Source organism: Coregonus clupeaformis, chromosome 9 (assembly GCF_020615455.1).
Source record: "Coregonus clupeaformis isolate EN_2021a chromosome 9, ASM2061545v1, whole genome shotgun sequence".
NCBI classification, from domain to species: Eukaryota; Metazoa; Chordata; class Actinopteri; order Salmoniformes; family Salmonidae; genus Coregonus; species Coregonus clupeaformis.
The window spans coordinates 9721980-9741711 of NC_059200.1; the positions used below are offsets into that span (position 1 = coordinate 9721980).

At 41.2% G+C, this 19732-nt stretch overlaps 1 protein-coding gene across 1 annotated transcript in view; it reads right to left on the reverse strand.

Moving 5' to 3' along the window:
• Window positions 1-19732, reverse strand: part of LOC121573713 (teneurin-1) — a 256172-nt gene that overhangs the window by 32699 nt on the left and 203741 nt on the right. Inside the window, exon 22 of the mRNA XM_041885893.2 lies at window positions 19255-19487. Coding sequence (XP_041741827.2) covers window positions 19255-19487 — 233 coding nt within the window. The remainder of the gene's footprint in view (window positions 1-19254; window positions 19488-19732) is intronic.

Sequence of the window (19732 nt, forward strand, 5' to 3'; positions counted from 1 at the left end):
TAAGCCAGGATTCAGACACATCAGGGTTGGCTGAGTGTGCTAACGCAGTGAATACCTCAAACTTAGGGAGGAGGCTTCTGATGTTAACATGCAAGAAACCAAGGCTTTTGCGATTACAGAAGTCAACAAATGATAGCGCCTGGGGCGCAGGAGTGATACTGGGGGCTACAGGGCCTGGGTTAACCTCTACATCACCAGAGGAACAGAGGAGGAGTAGAATAAGGATACGGCTAAAGGCTTTAAGAACTGGTCTTCTAGTGCGTTGGGTACAGAGAAAAAAAGGGGCCGATTTCCAGGCATTGTAGAATAGATTCAGGGCATTATGTACAGACAAGGATATGGAAGGATATGAGTACAGTGGAGGTAAACCTAAGCGTTGGGTAAAGATGAAAGAGATAGCATCACTGGAGGCACCGATTGAGCCGGTCTCCGCGTGTGTGTGGGGGTGGGACAAAGGATCTATCTGAGACAGGTTGAGCAGGACTGGGGGCTCTACATTGAAAAAGTACAGTTAGAACTAACCGAAACAGCAATAGGCAAGGCATATTGACATGGGAGATAGGCATAAAGCAGTCACAGGTGTTATTCGAGAGTGCTAAGACAACAGCTGGTAATGGCGACGAAAGTTTGAGCTGAGGCTAAACAGATCAACAGGATGGGGTACCGTATAAAGGAACAGTCCAGCAGGCATCAGCTGTGTAGTTGAGTGATCATAAGGTCCAGTGAACAGCAATAAGTATGTCATCTTTATATACCCATTCATTCCTTTTTGGACAATATGCCTATACCGTAACCTACAGTAGACAACAGTGAGTCTGAAGCATGTTTGTTCAAAAAGAGTGAATTATGTACTAAAATCCTTCAAAGAGCAGCGGGACCAAGATGGTATTGAAACAGAGCCCCCATTAAGGAGTAACAGATTGCAACAGCAGTCTATTCGCTCTCTCATCACATTGTTATGGTTAACAGCCTGGCTCCATGGTGGAGTGAGTGACTACTTTTATCCCTGTCATCAGCCCCCTTCTCCCCACAGAGATGTGTGCTGCATGATAATAATAGCCAATTAATTTAATCAAGTGTCTGGGTATTATCTGATGAGATTTGCACTGCAAGTTGGGAGTCTTTAGAGCTCACAAAGCAATGCAGATTCCAGATCACATGCTGCTGGCTGTCCTATTCCTCCAACAGTCTCTGATCCCAATGAATGAGGCAGCTTTAATTGTCTTAGAGGAGCTTACATCCTTAAAACCAATTCTGACATTTAAGTTTGAAAAAGGTTCAAGGCTACGATTTGGCTAGTTGCAGCATGCATTGAGCAGCATCCTCTGTAATTGTGTTAATTGAAAAATATGACAAAATAGTCAACACAACAACAGTGGATGATAGCCTACAGAGTCCCTTCTCTGCGAATAAAAAGTTGTGGTCAGAGTAAAATGTTAATAAAAAAAGTAGACTTTTGAGGTTTCAAAGGGTGTTATGAATTGAACGTTTTTAACACACTGACCATTGAAACAATGTTTTAATAATTACGTAATAAATAATACAGTATGTTTTCCTATTTTCTTTCATTCTTTGCCATTAGTACTGCCCATCTTTTGCCCCCCTCCCTCTCTCGCTTTCTCCCTCCCACCCCTCTTTTCCTCCCTGAGCTCTAGAAATGACACTGTTCCAGAACTTTCCCCTCATCTCCTCTCTCGGAGGCTGTTAAAGCAATTAAAGTGCACTTCTGACATTGTGGTTCCACTCATAGACTTAATTATATTGTGTAGGGCGCACTAGTAGACCAGTTCATTAGCGGCCCGTTCAGGCCTCATTAAATATAAACAGATTGAGGCACTTTATTAATATATTGATGACCAGTGTTTAGAGCAACCAGTAATTAATATTTGACTACCTGGTTCAATAATGGACCGCAAAATATTTGTGTTAGCCGATAGACTAATTCAGATAGGTTTGATTAAGTTGACAAGGGGAAAAGCAGTAACTTAAGGATATATATATATATATATATATATATATATATATAATACACACACTACCAGTCAAAAGTTTGGACACACCTACTCATTCCAGGTTTTTTCTATATTTGTACTATTTTCTACATTGTAGAATAACAGTGCAGACATCACAACAATGAAATAACACATATGGAATCATGTAGTAAGCAAAAAAGTGTTAAACAAATCAAAATATATTTATATTTCAGATTCTTCAAATAGCCACCCTTTGCCTTGATGACAGCTTTGCACACTCTTGGCAGTCTCTCAACCAGCTTCATGAGGTAGTCACCTGGAATGCATTTAATTAACAGGTGTGCCATGTTAAAAGTTAATTTGTGAAATTTCTTTCCCTCTTAATGCATTTGAGCCAATCAGTTGTGTTGTGACAAGGTAGGGGGGGTATACAGAAGATAGCCTTATTTGGTAAAATACCAAGACATGAAGGTCAGTCAATACGGAAAATGTCAAGAACTTTGAAAGTTTCTTCAAGTGCAGTCGCAAAAACCATCAAGCTCTATGATGAAACTGGCTCTCATGAGGACCACGACAGGAATGGAAGACCCAGAGTTAACTCTGCTGCAGAGGATAAGTTCATTAGAGTTACCAGCCTCAGAAATTGCAGCCCAAATATATGCTTCACAGAGTTCAAGTAACAGACACATCTCAACATCAACTGTTCAGAGGGGACTGTGTGAATCAGGCCTTCATGGTTGAATTGCTGCAAAGAAACCACTACTAAAGGACACCAATAAGAAGAAGAGACCTGCTTGGGCCAAGAAACATGAGCAATGGACATTAGACCGGTGGAAATGTATCATTTGGTCTGGAGTCCAAATTGGAGATTTTTGGTTCCAACCGCCGCGTCATCGTGAGAGATGATCTCCGCATGTGTATTTCCCACCGTAAAGCATGGTGGAGGAGGAGGAGGAGGTGTTATGGTGTGGAAGTGCTTTGCTGGTGACACTGTCTGTGATTTATTTAGAATTCAAGGCACACTTAACCAGCATGGCTACCACAGCATTCTACAGCAATACGCCATCCCATCTGGTTTGGGCCTAGTGGGACTATCATTTGTTTTTCAACAGGACAATGACCCAACACACCTCCAGGCAGTGTAAAGGCTATTTTACCAAGAAGGAGAGTGATGGAGTGCTGCATCAGATGACCTGACCTCCACAATCCCCCGACTCAACCCAATTGAGATGGTTTGGGATTAGTTGGACAGCAGAGTAAAGGAAAAACCGCCAACAAGTGCTCAGCATATGTGGGAACTCCTTTAAGACTGTTGGAAAAGCATTCCAGGTGAAGCTGGTTGAGAGAATGCCAAGAGTGTGCAAAGCTGTCATCAAGACAAAGGGTGGCTATTTGAAGATTCTCAAATATAAAATATGCTTTGATTTGTTTACCACTTTCTTGTTTACTACATGATTCCATATGTGCTATTTCATAGTTTTGATGTCTTCACTATTATTCTACAATGTAAAAAATAGTAAAAATAAAGAAAAACCCTTGAATGAGTAGGTGTGTCCAAACTTTTGACTGGTAGTGTATGTGTAGGTTTTCAACTAAGACCGTCGATGTAGGCTTGGGAGCCGAAAAGAACAGCTGTGTGACATACAACAGCGGAATTACACTCCAGCACAATGGTTGTGCATTTAATGTGTATCAGGAATGCACAATTCTGAGGTACAGCGCAGTAAATGGATTGCCTTGGCATGGAGAGGCCTTGGAAAGCCTATAGAATGGATTTCTTTACTATGTCCGTGTGAACAATCAGACAACACAATTCTGCCATCAATCCTTGTACCACTCAAGGTCAGGTTGAGATATCCTGTTTGAGTCAGGCAGTTAGTAAGCCTGGTGGGCCGAAGGGCATCATGTTGGCTGCTTCTCTGGGACTGGGACTAGCCTTGAACCTATTGGCTTTGTGTCCAGGTCCACACAGTGTTTATATCAGGGCTGGCCAGCCAAATCCTCCAGGGGCGCTGTCTGTCTGCTGCCAGTTATCTCTCATTTAGCCAATGGTCAGGGCCCGAGAAGCCAGGTGAGTGGACTCACTCCTCTGACCAATCAATGATGAAACCAATAAATTAAAAGTTATTGTAAATAAGATGAAACTGAAATCCTACAGATGCTGTGTATGTTTTCCTGGAAAATTTTCACAATCTATTTCAGCAGTCTGAACAAACTCTACAGTTGACAACATTATATCCTCAAATAAGTTATGCAATGGGTGCTAGGTTAATTTCGTTTAAGACACAGAGATACTGCAGAGGATATTTTTAACTGATTGCCAGACATGTTCCCATGAATAATAGAACTCAAAATGCATAATTAAAAAATCCATATATTTCAACCGAAATACTCACAAGTTTGAACAACATTAATGTCAATACTGCTTGTATAGAGACATACTGTACCTCATCATTGAGCTTAATTGCATGACATATCACCCTCATCATCTAGTTAATTATGCATGATGTGGGATGATAAGTGGTCCCGTCATACCCTTCATAGTGTACAAAATAACACGTTGTCACTAGTTAACACAGCCACAAAGTCACAATTATGGCTAAACCCTGCCCATTTCTACAATTTCTCTTTTTAACATTTGATTTGAAACCTAACCCTAACCTTAACCCTAACCCAAACCCCACTGCTAACCTTATGCCTAACCCAAATAACAGAGAGCGTACAAAAATAGAGAGCAGAGCAGAAACCCCCATGTTACATAAAACACCCATAAATCATTAAGATGGAAATCATGTTTCAACTCATCTTAGTTTGATCTAATTAATATTCCAAAATACAAAACAGCTTCATGTAAATGCAAGTATCTGTGACCTTGGGGGTGAAGCTGTTAATACGCTGGGCAACATGTTCACTTCAAATAAATGTTTATTTGTCACATGCGCTGAATACAACGGGTGTAGTCTTTACCGTGAAACGCTTGCTTACGAGCTCTTCCCAAAGATGCAGAGTTAAAAAAGAAAAATAGTAACACAAGAGGAATAAAATACACAAGAATGGAGCTATATACAGGGAGTACCAGTACCAGATCAATGTGCAGGGGTACAAGATAGCTGCGGTAGATATTTACATGAAGGCAGGGTAAAGTGACTAGGCATCAGGATAGATAACAATAAGAGTAGAATAAAGAACAGAGTAGCAGCAGCATATGATGAGCGTAAAAGTGTGTATGTGTGCGTGAGTGTATGTGTGTTTGTGTTGTGTCGGTATGCGTGTATGTGTGTTATGTATGTGTGTGCGTATGTTATGCATGTGAATGTGTGTGGGTGTTGTGTGAGAGTGTCAGTGTAGCGTGAGTGTGTACGTACAGTGCCATCAGAAAGTATTCACAACCCTTGACTTTTTCCACATTTTGTTGTGTTACAGCCTGAAGTTAAAATGGATTAAATTGAGATGTTTTTGTCACTGGCCTACACATACCCCAGAATACAAATATTCTAAAACATGCACCCTGTTTGTAACAAGGCACTAAAGTAAAACTGCAGAAAAGCAAATACCTTTTTGTCCTAAATACAAAGTGTTATGTCTGGGGCAAATCTAATACAACACATCACTGAGTACCACTCTCCAAATTTTCAAGCATAGTGGTGGCTGCATCATGTTATGGGTATGCTTGTAATCGTTACAGAATGGGGAGTTTTTCAGGATAGAAAATAAACAGAATGGAGCTAAGTACAGGCAACATCCTAGAGTAAAACCTGGTTCAGTCTGCTTTCCACCAGACACTGGGAAATTAATTCACATTTCAGCAGGACAGTAACCTAAAACACAAGGCCAAATCTACACTGGAGTTGCTTATCAAGAAGACATTGAATGTTCCTGAGTGACCGAGTTACAGTTCTGACTTAAATCTACTTGACAATCTATGGCAAGACCTGAAAATGGGGGTCAAGCAATGATCAACAACCAATTTGACAGAGCTTGAAGAATTTTGAAAATAATAATGGGCAAATTTTGCACAATCCAGGTATGGAAAGCTCTTAGAGACTTACCCAGAAAGACTCACAGCTGTAATCGCTGCCAAAAGTGCTTCTACAAAGTATTGACTCAGGGGTGTGAATACTTATGTAAATGAGATATTTCTGTATTTCATTTTCAATAAATTGGTAAAAAGGTCTAAAAACATATTTAACTTTGTCATTATGGGGTATTGTGTGTAGATGGGTGGAAAAAAAAATATATTTAATCAATTTTGAATTCAGGCTGTAACACAACAAAATGTGGAATAAGTCAAGGGGTATGAATAATTTCAGAAGGCACTATATAGCCTTGTGAGTGTGCATAGAGTCAGTGCAAGATAGGGTCAGTGCAGATAGATCGGGTAACCATTTAATTAACGATTTAGCAGTCTTATGGCTATTTAGCAGTCTTATGGCTTGGGGGCAGAAGCTGTCTCGGAGCCTGTTGGTCCGAGAGCCGATGTTCCGTTACCGTTTGCCGGACGGTAGCAGAGTGAACAGTCTATGGCTTTGGTGGCTCCAGTCTTCTGCAATTTTTCGGGCCTTCCTCTGACACCGCCTGATATAGAGATCCTGGATGGCAGGGAGCTCAGCCCCAGTGATGTTCTGTAGCACTTTGCGGTCGAGGGCGGTGCATTTGCCATAGCAAGCGGTGATGCAGCCAGTCAAGATGCTCTTGGTGGTGCAGCTGTAGAACTTTTTGAGGCCATGTCGACTACAGCTCCATCGACGTGGATGGGGGCATGCTCACCCCTCTTTCTCCTGTAGTCCACGATCAGCTCCTTGGTCTTACTGATATTGAGGGGGAGATTGTTGTCCTGGAACCACACTGCCAAGTCTCTGACATCCTCCCTGTAGGCTGTCTCATCGCCGTCAGTGATCAGGCCTTCCACCGTCGTGTAGTCAGTAAACTTGATGATGTTGGAGTCGTGCGTGGCCACGCAGTCGTGGGTGAACAGGGAGTACAGGAGGTGACTAAGCACATACCTCTGAGGGGCCCCCGTGTTGAGGGTCAGCGTGGCGGAGGTGGTTGCCTACCCTCACTTGTTGGATATGAGAATTAGTTCCAGTCACAGAGGCAGGAATGCTAGGAACGCTGGGATGGAGCAAATCTAACCACATCTTTTGATTTGAGTGATGCTGTTGATGGAAGTATTGACCACTACTACCTCAGGTCTTCTCCAGTTTCCACATATTGAGAGCAACTTCAGGATAACAGTAGGGGGAGGATTTTTACGGTGTCCAATATTTCAAGCTCTCCTATACTGTTGGCATAGTGTATGTGGTAGTTGCATTGCTGTAGTGTTTGCATAATATTTTTTTTATATAGTCATAGTGAAATATATTCAAAGCATAATTTGAAATGCAAATATATTTTTCTATGGTAGAAAATATAAAGGGAACACTGACACTGTTACATGATACCTATGCATATGAGAGGTCTAAAAGTAGCACTAAATAGATTAATCATCCAGATATGATTGATTAAGCCCTCTGTAAATTAATAATGTCTAGGTTACCTCATTGAATCCCCGACCCCCAAACATTGGCCTGGTGAGTTACATTCACTGCTGAACGAGAGAGACCAAATAATTTATGGCACAGACAAAAAGAATGCTACTTCAGATGCCAGGAGTCCAAAGCTATTACCCTGGGTATCATGTAACATTTCACAGCACAAGCTTAGGTGGATACCCTGGGGAAAAGATGGGAAATAAGATGATAAATTGACCAGTCACCAGGTCTGACCCAGCGTTAATACCTTGGCCAATGTATTTAATAAAATAAAGAAGGGAAAACATTAATTTTGAGGAGAAGCTCTTGACCCTGATCTATCTCTGGTCCCTGCTGCTGGGGTGAGATGCAGCATATCCAGGGCAGCCTAGCCTGGCCAGTGCTGGTTGGGGGAAGCTGCAGTGTGCCTGCCTGGGATGCCTGGATGACTGGGTGCCTGGTGCTGCTCCCTGGCTTCCACCGCCAGTTGCTCCACATCAGAGAGACTGATCTGTGGGCCCTGCTTGAGCATACGTGTGTTCACAGATGACTGCTCCTGCCACTTTCACGTACATTTCCTCATTAAAACAGCACTGGTAGCCTCCATTCCGTCTCGCACTGATAACGCAGAGTGTACACGGCCTATGCGATGATTGCACGGACAGCTCTTGTTCTCTCTAGAGAGGGCTTTCGTGTGTGGCAGCTTGATTCCTGCACCACACGGGAGGTCGATAATTGGCCATATATGTTTGAGTTGAGAACTGCCACAAACGTGCCGGAAAATGCCTTTGATTTTCTTTGAAACACTGCCACATTGAAACTAAACCATGGGATCTGTGTATCTGGTATAGCTAGCGTCCACCTTTGTTATTGAAAAACATTGAAATCCAGTGTGGGCTTTCAAAGGGTTTGGCATTATTTTTGGGTGAATAAGGCTGGGGGCTAAAGTGAGGGGTGTTCTGAGATTGGGAGGGGAGTTACTGTACATTGGTACAGTATATCACCTGAAACACTACTACTACCACTACTGCTATTGTACCATGGAAGACAAAGAGGGTGTATTATTGATACTAATTTTCTTACAGTACATTGTGGCCCACTTGCGGCAACGTGTTGCCAGATATGGAACCTAGTGGTTGACCTACTTCTGGGAGACCTTTTTATGGTTAATCAAGAAGCAAAACACTTCTACATCTATTTCATGGCCAAGCACTCTCTCCAGCTAAATCATGAAAATACTTAATCAATGCGCAATGTGTTGGATTATTTTTTGTTTATAATCGGTTCGTCACCATATTTCCAGTCAATATGAATCCACTGAAAGTGAAGTAAACCCAATGTTTGTTTAACCACATCATAGCTGCTGCTTGATCTACTGTTAGAATCAGATACATTTCTAGCAGACATTACAGACCCTCTACACTGCATCTAAATGACATTACAGTAAGTAAACAAACCAGTAAACCTGGGATTTCAACAATTATCTTTAACATGGGTGAAATCCTCCTGTAACAGTCAGTTAAATGCATTTATATCAAATATACAGTACATCTCTGGATATGATGGTATTGAGTCCTTTGTTGTTTTGTGGCAAGAATTTAGAGTGAGAAAACAACAACTCTCAGATTTCCGTGGGGTGAGGACTATCGACTGCTCTTAGGTCAAGAGTGTATTGATTGAAAATATATTTTTTAAGTGTGCAACTTAATTTTGTTGTGCAAAACTTTCTAAAAGCACTTTTTTGTTCTTAGTAGACAATTGAATCATGTGGACCTGGTATCATGTTATCAGACATTTGAATCAGTCTGCCAATGATCTTATCTTTCTTTAAAAGCATATTTTCATCCTTAAGAGCCCTAGTCACTCACAAGTCAGTGGAAAAATCCACTTGTTCTGCCCTCTTCTTGCTAAGATGTATCAAGCAACAGCTTGCTTACCAAGACATGAAATCATTGGCAGTGGCATACCACTGTTTCTTGGGGCCCCCCGCAAGGTCTGAGCAATTCTACACATTTTGCCATGGGGCAAATAGAAAAATGTGCAGTTTTATAGCTAATATCATGCTATTCTACACATTTTGCCATTAGGCTGAGAGAAAATGTTGCTGTTTTAAAGCTAATTTCCTGCAATACTACACATATTGCCATGGGGCAGAGAGAAACATTTGCATTTCTATAACTAATCTCTTGCTATTCTATACATTTTGCAATGAGGCTGAGAGAATTTTGAATTTTTAAAGATAATTTTCTGCCTGTGGGCCTCCCTACCTTGCGGGTGTGTGTGTTACGCCAGTGATCATTGGATATGCATTATCTAATGGATAGATTTGAACTCGGTTCAACAACAACTCCTAACCTGTTGCTGTTCATGGACTCTGGGTTTTGTCCAAAAACAGCATATCAGATGTTCTCTTGGTTAGAAGAGCTTTTTGTACTTCATTTCTTCCCTCTACTTTTACACCTGGGATCAGTCTGGTTCCATTAGAAACATAAACTCATAAAAGTTGCTTCACGATCACAATGTTTTTAAAACCCTGAAGGGAGATTTGGCCTTTAGATGTAATGGAACATGCACATATTTCAACCATATTCCAATCTCCTTACTTCAACTAATAGCAAAAACATATGATATACACAAGACCACCAGGCCATGCATATTACTAATGCATGCATAAGGAAATAACATGAACCCATATACTAATTAGAAAAAGTATCTGTGTGTTACATTAACTTGGCAAGACAAGGCCTCTTTACCATTCAGAAATAAAATTAAAAGCATCTGCCTACATTATTCACACCCTCTCCTGTCAATCAGAAAGGCTGACAAGCTGAAGGAAGACTCACAATCTGTGTGACAGTGACAGAGCATCAGCTAAAGACCCACCAACACACCTAATTGATTCACTGCTTGATTTAGCAAAAAGTGTGCCAATGTCATCTTTCATAATCTAGCTTCTCCCTCAGGCTGTCTTAAGGAGCTAAAAAAAACTAGCCCTTCACAAGTGCTGGGCTAAAGATCAGGGTTATTTGAAAGCATTGTTCTAAAGAATAATAATACAGCATTACTGTGTGAGGTGTTCTGGTAAAGTGTGTTTCTTATATCAAACTGCAAACAGACAGAACCTTTCATCTGTATGACAGATCTAACAGCATCTAGTCCTAGTCACAACAAGCCTGCCAACCATCATCACCAAATGCATACAAATGACTAATCACAAAATCCACACATTAATACAATGTATTTCTATTCAGGCCAAGAGGAACATTAGCTGGTACAGTACACAGTCGCTTGCAGGTGGAACAATGTAGTATTTGCAGTTACCGTAACAACATGGGAATCTATTCACCAGGGGGAATGGATTGATCTCAATTTCGTTGTCGTTATGAGCGACAGACCAACTAATCCACCCCCATCTGGAGTGTCATTTCATCATGTCTGAGCCATTTATCAGCCTCACATGACTATATTAAAACAAACCCATGGCTCCACATTAATGCTTGTCCTCTTGTCCGGGACAAGTCAAAAAAAATTGTCGGACAAGAAGAATAAATCACACAAAAATCACAATATCAAACAATTACTCCAATCAGAATTGGATCAGAGAGGCCAACATTTCAATAATATTAAAATCTATTTCTCAACTACATAAATAAAAAAGCCTACATGTCAAAGTGTAAGTGATATGCATATTGGCTACAGCCTCATGTCCAAACAGATGCTGACATGAGGAAGGCATCAGAAAATGTAGCCAAACTTTAATGAGACTTTTAATTACATAAATATAGGCTAAACGCCAGTCATGTTTGACAAATATAATGAAGGATAAAGGCTTGATTCTGTCGACATACTGGAGGCACGGTTCATTTAGATCAAATGGTCAAAAGACCTGAGTGAAGGACAGTGCTGCGCACCACTTATCACCCAACATAAATCTTGAAACTATTTAACCATAAACTTAATTGTCATTTTATGAGTCATGTCTTAACTTGTTTCAAAGTAGCCAAGCCCAAAATATGACCATAGAAATGTTGAGGACATTATTTTATAAACACGCCATTGAAACCAGCATTTTTCTCATATTCTATTGTTTTTCAAATCAACATTATTTTATTGTCCAGCAGCCAAAGGCATAATCTTAGTCATATTAGCAACCCATGCTAGTCGATGTATCTTTAGATCTCCCCTCTTTCTTAATTTCTAACATATATTTGTCACATGAAACCTCTCACGCGTGCAGTGCGCATTGTGCGCTTATAATATGAAGAAATACAACTTAATCAACATTTTAAACTAAACGCTCTGATCTGTTGCATCAGCCTCATTACTGTGTGTGGTAAAACATCTCTTTATCAGACATATATTAAACATCTGGTGCTATTACTACCCCTATTTTTGCACATTGCAATTTACTTTCCTTGATTTTGATCGCGCCTGTACAAATTGTTTTCACTGATTTAATCAAACCCTTACATGTCCTCAAAGACAGATCAATAAAACAAGACTACTTTGATTATGACACATTGGGGATGTGAAGATGATTGTAGAACCCAAAATAACAACCTAACACAATTTACTAAATGTAATACTGCCTGTTAATACTATAGCCAGACTAGTTAAGAGTATAGTTGGCATAAAAACGCATAATCCAAAGGCCTATTTATGCAACACAACATAATGCAGCAGGATGCACAAAATGAGGATAAATCCAAGGCTGACTGAGGTGACAGTGATGAACTGTTGTTGTGGTTTCATGGTTCAGGGAGCTATTATAATTAATAGTTCTAATGTTTTATGTGCTTCTGGGGACACTGCAAAAACCGTGGGACTGAGGAGAGTGTCAATACAACATCAATATCAATGAAGGCCCAAACAGTAGTGCATGTATGGACTGCAGCCACTTCAGAATGACTGCATCTGTATCTGTGAGAGCCAGTAATACTCATTATTCCTGAAGGTTAATGCCACGCTGTGGAGTACTGCAGCCTCTCCTCCTCTCGCCTCCCTTTGCAGATCTGTCAGCCATGACACACTTAAATCCTGTTAGCAATACACTATCCTGCTCCCTCCCAACCTGGGTGCCCTGATTTAGGAACAGTTTCATCACTCGTCATGGTTTTACAGTAACATCTTTATTTTGATTTGGCTGCCATCATTTACTCCCATGTGACAATAAAACACACACAAAAAATAAATAAACTGGCTGCATGGGACCGGGGACCGTGTCACATGATGCTGTAAAAGCCCTGTAAAGGCCTGTATGTTGAAGAGGGGTCATTCCACGTTCAAAAGCACAAGAAAGAGGATTTCAACACCCACCATCTCAGATTGCTCTGAAATTGTTTTTGTTGTTTAGAAACAAATAAAATTAGCATTCCTGCAACATTATTTTGTTGAAATATAATTTGATCGCTGAGAATTAATGTAATTGATTACACCCAAATTAGTCATTTTCATTTATAGGATTCATATAATACTCAATAAATATTTGCACCCAAAAAATGTATAACAATTAGTTAGACATTGGTCAAAAGCCACCAATGGACCCTCCACACCCCACACCAATCCCACCCCAACAACGAGTATATAGTTCTCTATGTCTGACAAGTAGTATGGAGCTGCGGCTCAGAGTATTGTTTCTTCATCCTATGTAATGTATTCTCAGTGAATTTGGTGATGGTTTTTTCCCCCCTGTTCAGAGACATTTGTCATTTAAGTTGTTAGATTTATGTCCCATCCTACATCCTGATATTACCAGGTTCTGACCACTAGATGGTGCTGTTCCAGGTGATTTCTTTTTTTAAAGATCCCCCCACCTCCCATTTGAAACAGTGGCCAAGTAAACAAAACCAAAGCATGGGTTTCTGTCATGCGTTGTCCATAAACTGCTTACAGGGTAAGGAAACCAATATATAATTTTGTAATTTGGGTGAACTATCCATTTATCTCCCGAGTGGCGCAGTGGTCTAAGGCACTGCATTGCAGTGCTAGCTGTGTCACTAGAGATCCTGGTTCGAATCCAGGCTCTGTCGTAGCCGGCCGTGACCGGGAGACCCATAGGGCGGCGCACAATTGGCCCAGCGTCGTCCAGGGTAGGGGAGGGAATGGCCGGCAGGGATGTAGCTCAGTTGGTAGAGCATGGCGTTTGCAATGCCAGGGTTGTGGGTTCGATTCCCACGGGGGGCCAGTATGATTATTATTATTTTTTAAATAATGTATGCACTCACTAACTGTAAGTCGCTCTGGATAAGAGCGTCTGCTAAATGACAAAAATGTAAAAAATGTAACATTAAAAATACATCACCTAATAGTAGGAACAGCACCATCTAGTGGTCAGAACCTTGTAATATTAGGATTTATACAACGGGTGGGTCTAATCCTGAATGCTGATTGGTTAAAACCGCATTCCAGCCAGTGTCTATTCCACAAGTTACCACCAGCTAAATCTATGACGTTAAAATGCCTATTTACTCTGTTCCTTCTGACTGCGCAGTCCACAGTCTCATCAGCCCAGCCAAGCAATCTATAAACTTGATCTCCACTATAAAAAGCATCTAGACATTATCTCACATTTCTTTTAGACTAAGATTTAGTTTTCATCAGCGGAGATTTGTATAAACCTTGCCGTCTGTCTCTCCGACATTTGCAACATAGTTTCAATATTCAAATTCGATCTCCTGCTGTTCCATAGGAATGGACATGTCGGGACTCGGGACGAGACAGACAGACAGGCAGGCAGCGTTTCTCAGCAAGTCGAAATCCTGAATCAGCTGGCATCATTTTTATGGATATATACAAAGAAATGTAAATTGAAAAAAGGTCAAACGAAACAAAGTGCAGCTAGTTTGCAGTCTTTCCAGCTTCAGTTTGAAGTGATTGCGTTAGCTATGTTGTTGGCTAGCTTCTCTGAACAACAGTGTCCTGACGAGTGAGCACATTCGTGTCCTCGTCTCGGGCCTAACAACACCCGTGCCAATATATCCTCCAAACACCGGCTTATCAAGCATTATCACTTAAGTAGGATGGGACATAAGCCTAACAACTTCAATGACTAATTTCTCTGAACAGGGAGAAAAAAACACTCAATTCACTGAGAATACATTACATAGGATGAAGAAAAAATACTCTGAGCCACAGCTCCATACTACTTGTCAGACATAGAGAACTGATACTGTATACTCGTTGCTAGGGTGGGATTAGCATGGGGTGTGGGGACTCCGTGGGTGATACTGCATACTCGTTGTTAGGGTGGGATTGGCGTGGGGTGTGGGAGGTCCGTGGGTGGCTTTTGACAATTTCTCTGGATTCCTCATCTTACTCATTGTTAGAAAAAAGCTTAGTCCAAATCGGATATTAGGTACTATATTTTTTGAATATTATATGAATCCTATAAATTAAAATGGCCAATTTGGGTGCAATCAATTAGCTTAATTTCTCAGAGATCAAATTATATTTCATCAAAATAATGTTGGAGGAATGCTAATCTTATCTGTTTCTAACTTCAGAAATGATTTCAGAACAATCTGAGATGGTGGGTGTCATGGCTTGCTGAAATTACATTGAACAACACAAGGGTGAGTCAGTTATTGGGACTGTGTGTGATGGACTCTGATGCAGTGACTGTGTGTATCACCTGATAATGCAGGGGTGGGAAATAAACTAGTCTCGAGGTCCACATCAGGATTTCAAAATTCAGCGAAGGGCCGCACAGATTTCAAAATTCAGCAAAGGGCCGCACAGATTTTATGGGGGCCGATTTGTTCGTCAAAAGCAATTTGCGGGCCAGAAAAAGGGCAGTTATTTGAAAACGTATATGTCCATTATAATTTCTACATACTTTTTATCTAGTTTTAGATGTTCAAGAGTGGCCTGGAGTGTTTTTTCTAACCCAAAATAATAATCCCCCCCATTTACTCAAACCTCCCCCGGATCCAGACTGCAAACTCATTCAATCTGGCCCACGGGCCGTATGTTGCCCACCCCTGTGATAAGGCCATTACTCTGGCGCCTACGGGGCCATGGGATCCCTGGTATTGTGTATTGGAGGAGCAGCAAAATTCATTTCCATTGCTGCCATACTGTGCTGTGTGGTCTAACTTAGCTGCACCCAGCCCAGACGATAAGGCTGAGGGAGAGGTTGAGGGAGAAGGGGAGGGGGAGAGAGGGGCGGGCACATAGCTGGAATTAATAGCATCTCAGCACTGGAGCCAAAAAATTATGCCCGGGCTGAAGCCAGTCTAAATGACGTGCCCACACTGCTCTGAGCCTAATTTGGCTCTTACACATATTCACTGTAGAGAGGAGACTGCAGACAGGAATTTCAACCCTGACAAAAAGGAGAGACACTCTGTTTGAACTTCAAAGCTGCCGCTGTTTGAGAACAGAAAATGAATGGGATCATCACTGGTGGACAAAGCCTCAACCTCAACCAATTTCAAGGACTTTCTATTGACAAGACAGAAGCACATTGAACCTCTGCTAATAATATCTGTCAATATTCAGACCCTGAATCATATTACTTCTCAGGTTCAAAAAATGGTCTGGTCACTGGATGCATATACAGTGCCTTCAGAAAGTATTCATAGCCCTAGACTTATTCCACATTTTGTTGTGTTACAGCCTGAATTCAAAATGGATTTCAATTTCAATTCACCCATTACACAATACCCCTTAATGAGAAAGTGAAAACATGTTTTTAGAAATGTTAACAAATTGATTGAAAATGAAATACAGAAATATCTCATTTACGTAAGTAGTCACACCCCTGAGTCCAATCATGTTAGAATCACCTTCGGCAGTGATTACAGCTGTGAGTCTTTCTGGGTAAGTCTCTAAGAGCTTTGCACACCTGGATTGTACAATATTTACACATTATAATTTTTTTTATTCTTCAAGCTCTGTCAAGTTGGTTGTTGATCATTGCTAGACAGCCATTTTTAAGTCTTGCCATAGATTTTCACGCCGATTTAAGTCAAAACTGTAACTAGGCCACTCAGGAACATTCAATGTCGTCTTGGTAAACTAGTGTACAGTGGGGGAAAAAAGTATTTAGTCAGCCACCAATTGTGCAAGTTCTCCCACTTAAAAAGATGAGAGAGGCCTGTAATTTTCATCATAGGTACACGTCAACTATGACAGACAAATTGAGAAAAGAAAATCCAGAAAATCACATTGTAGGATTTTTTATGAATTTATTTGCAAATTATGGTGGAAAATAAGTATTTGGTCACCTACAAACAAGCAAGATTTCTGGCTCTCACAGACCTGTAACTTCTTCTTTAAGAGGCTCCTCTGTCCTCCACTCGTTACCTGTATTAATGGCACCTGTTTGAACTTGTTATCAGTATAAAAGACACCTGTCCACAACCTCAAACAGTCACACTCCAAACTCCACTATGGCCAAGACCAAAGAGCTGTCAAAGGACACCAGAAACTAAATTGTAGACCTGCACCAGGCTGGGAAGACTGAATCTGCAATAGGTAAGCAGCTTGGTTTGAAGAAATCAACTGTGGGAGCAATTATTAGGAAATGGAAGACATACAAGACCACTGATAATCTCCCTCGATCTGGGGCTCCACGCAAGATCTCACCCCGTGGGGTCAAAATTATCACAAGAACGGTGAGCAAAAATCCCAGAACCACACAGGGGGACCTAGTGAATGACCTGCAGAGAGCTGGGACCAAAGTAACAAAGCCTACCATCAGTAACACACTACGCCGCCAGGGACTCAAATCCTGCAGTGCCAGACGTGTCCCCCTGCTTAAGCCAGTACATGTCCAGGCCCGTCTGAAGTTTGCAAGAGTGCATTTGGATCATCCAGAAGAGGACTGGGAGAATGTCATATGGTCAGATGAAACCAAAATATAACTTTTTGGTAAAAACTCAACTCGTCGTGTTTGGAGGACAATGAATGCTGAGTTGCATCCAAAGAACACCATACCTACTGTGAAGCATGGGGGTGGAAACATCATGCTTTGGGGCTGTTTTTCTGCAAAGGGACCAGGACGACTGATCCATGTAAAGGAAAGAATGAATGGGGCCATGTATCGTGAGATTTTGAGTGAAAACCTCCTTCCATCAGCAAGGGCATTGAAGATGAAACGTGGCTGGGTCTTTCAGCATGACAATGATCCCAAACACACCGCCCGGGCAACGAAGGAGGGGCTTCGTAAGAAGCATTTCAAGGTCCTGGAGTGGCCTAGCCAGTCTCCAGATCTCAACCCCATAGAAAATCTTTGGAGGGAGTTGAAAGTCTGTGTTGCCCAGCGACAGCCCCAAAACATCACTGCTCTAGAGGAGATCTGCATGGAGGAATGGGCCAAAATACCAGCAACAGTGTGTGAAAACCTTGTGAAGACTTACAGAAAACGTTTGACCTGTGTCATTGCCAACAAAGGGTATATAACAAAGTATTGAGAAACTTTTGTTATTGACCAAATACTTATTTTCCACCATAATTTGCAAATAAATTCATTGATAATCCTACAATGTGATTTTCTGGATTTATTTTTCTCATTTTGTCTGTCATAGTTGACGTGTACCTATGAGGAAAATTACAGGCCTCTCTCATCTTTTTAAGTGGTAGAACTTGCACAATTGGTGGCTGACTAAATACTTTTTTCCTCCACTGTATACTTGGCCTTGTGTTTTAGGTTATTGTCCTGTTGAAAGGTGAATTTGTCTCCCAGTGTCTGTTGGACTGAACCAGGTTTTCTTCTAGGATTTTGCCTGTGCTTAGCTCTATTCCATTTATTTTTATCCTAAAAAACTCCCTAGTCCTTGCCGATGACAAGTATACCCATAACGTGATGCAGCAACCACCATGCTTGAAAATATGAATAATGGTACTCAGTGATGTGTTGTGTTGGATTTGACCCAAACATAACGCTTTGTATTCAGGACATAAAGTTCATTTCTTTGCCACATTCTTTGCAGTTTTACTTTAGTGCCTTATTGCAAACAGGATGCATGTTTTGGAATATTTGTATTCTGGTACAGGGTTTCTTCTTTTAACTCTGTCATTTAGGTTAGTGTTGTGGAGTAACTACAACGTTGTTGATCCATCCTTAGTTTTCTCCTATCACAGCCATTAAACTCTATAACTGTTTTAAAGTCACCATTGGCCTCATGGTGAAATCCCCTGAGCGCTTTCCTTCATCTCCGGCAACTGAGTTAGGAAGGACGCCGGTATCTTTGTAGTGACAAAGTGTAATTAATAACTTCACGATGCTCAAAGGGATATTCAATGTCTGCTTTTTTAAACTTTTACCCTTCTACCAATCGGTGCCCTTCTTTGCGAGGAATTGGAAAACCTCCCGGGTCTTTGTGGTTGAATCTGTGTTTGAAATTCACTGCTCGACTGAGGGACCTTACAGATAATTTTATGTGTAGGATACAGAGATGCACTATTATTGTACACAGAGTGAGTCCATGCAACAAAGGGGTTGAATACTTATTGACTGAAGACATTTCAGCTTTTCATTTGTAATAATTTTTAAAAAAATTAAAAAACATATTTCCACTTTTACATGATGGGATATTGTGTGTAGGCCAGTGACACAAAATTTCAATTTAATCTATTTTAGGCTGGAAAAAGTCAAGGGGTGTGAATACTTTCTGAAGGCACTGTAAATAGCTGTGTCCTTTTAAATCTCTCACTTCACAAAATAAAATGTATTCAGCTAAATTTCAGATTGAAAGCAATAAGGTAGCCCTCGACTTTTTTGAGGATTATAGACTCATTGCCATATTAAGGTAATGATGATGCTGTACCTCTGGGGTTGTTGAGGGAGGCCTCAGTGGCTTTGCCCCCATCTCCACAGTGGCCCTGGTCGAAGGGGGTGCACTGGTCCCCAGTCCCTGCCACCACCTCCATGTTCTTGGCCAGGTCCTTTGGCTCCGTGAGGGTCCTGAGTCTGTAGACCCTCCTGCTGCTGGTGTCAGACAGGTAAAGGATCTCCCTTACTGGGTCCATGGCCAAGTAGTACTTATGGGCTGGGCTGGTGCTGAAAGGAAAAGACTTGTGAGCAAAACATTACCCAGTCACTTAGGTCTACAGTACCAAAAACATGAACAATGTACTGTTTGTATGACGTACACATATACAGTACTGAGCAATCTTCAAAGAGCTGGCTTTTATCACTAAACACCAGTTCAGTTGCCTCCGACAGTCTTTCATATTAAATGGTTGCTCAAGAGGAACCACGTCATCAGCTCAGACATTAACATCTTGCTGACGTGAAACAAACAT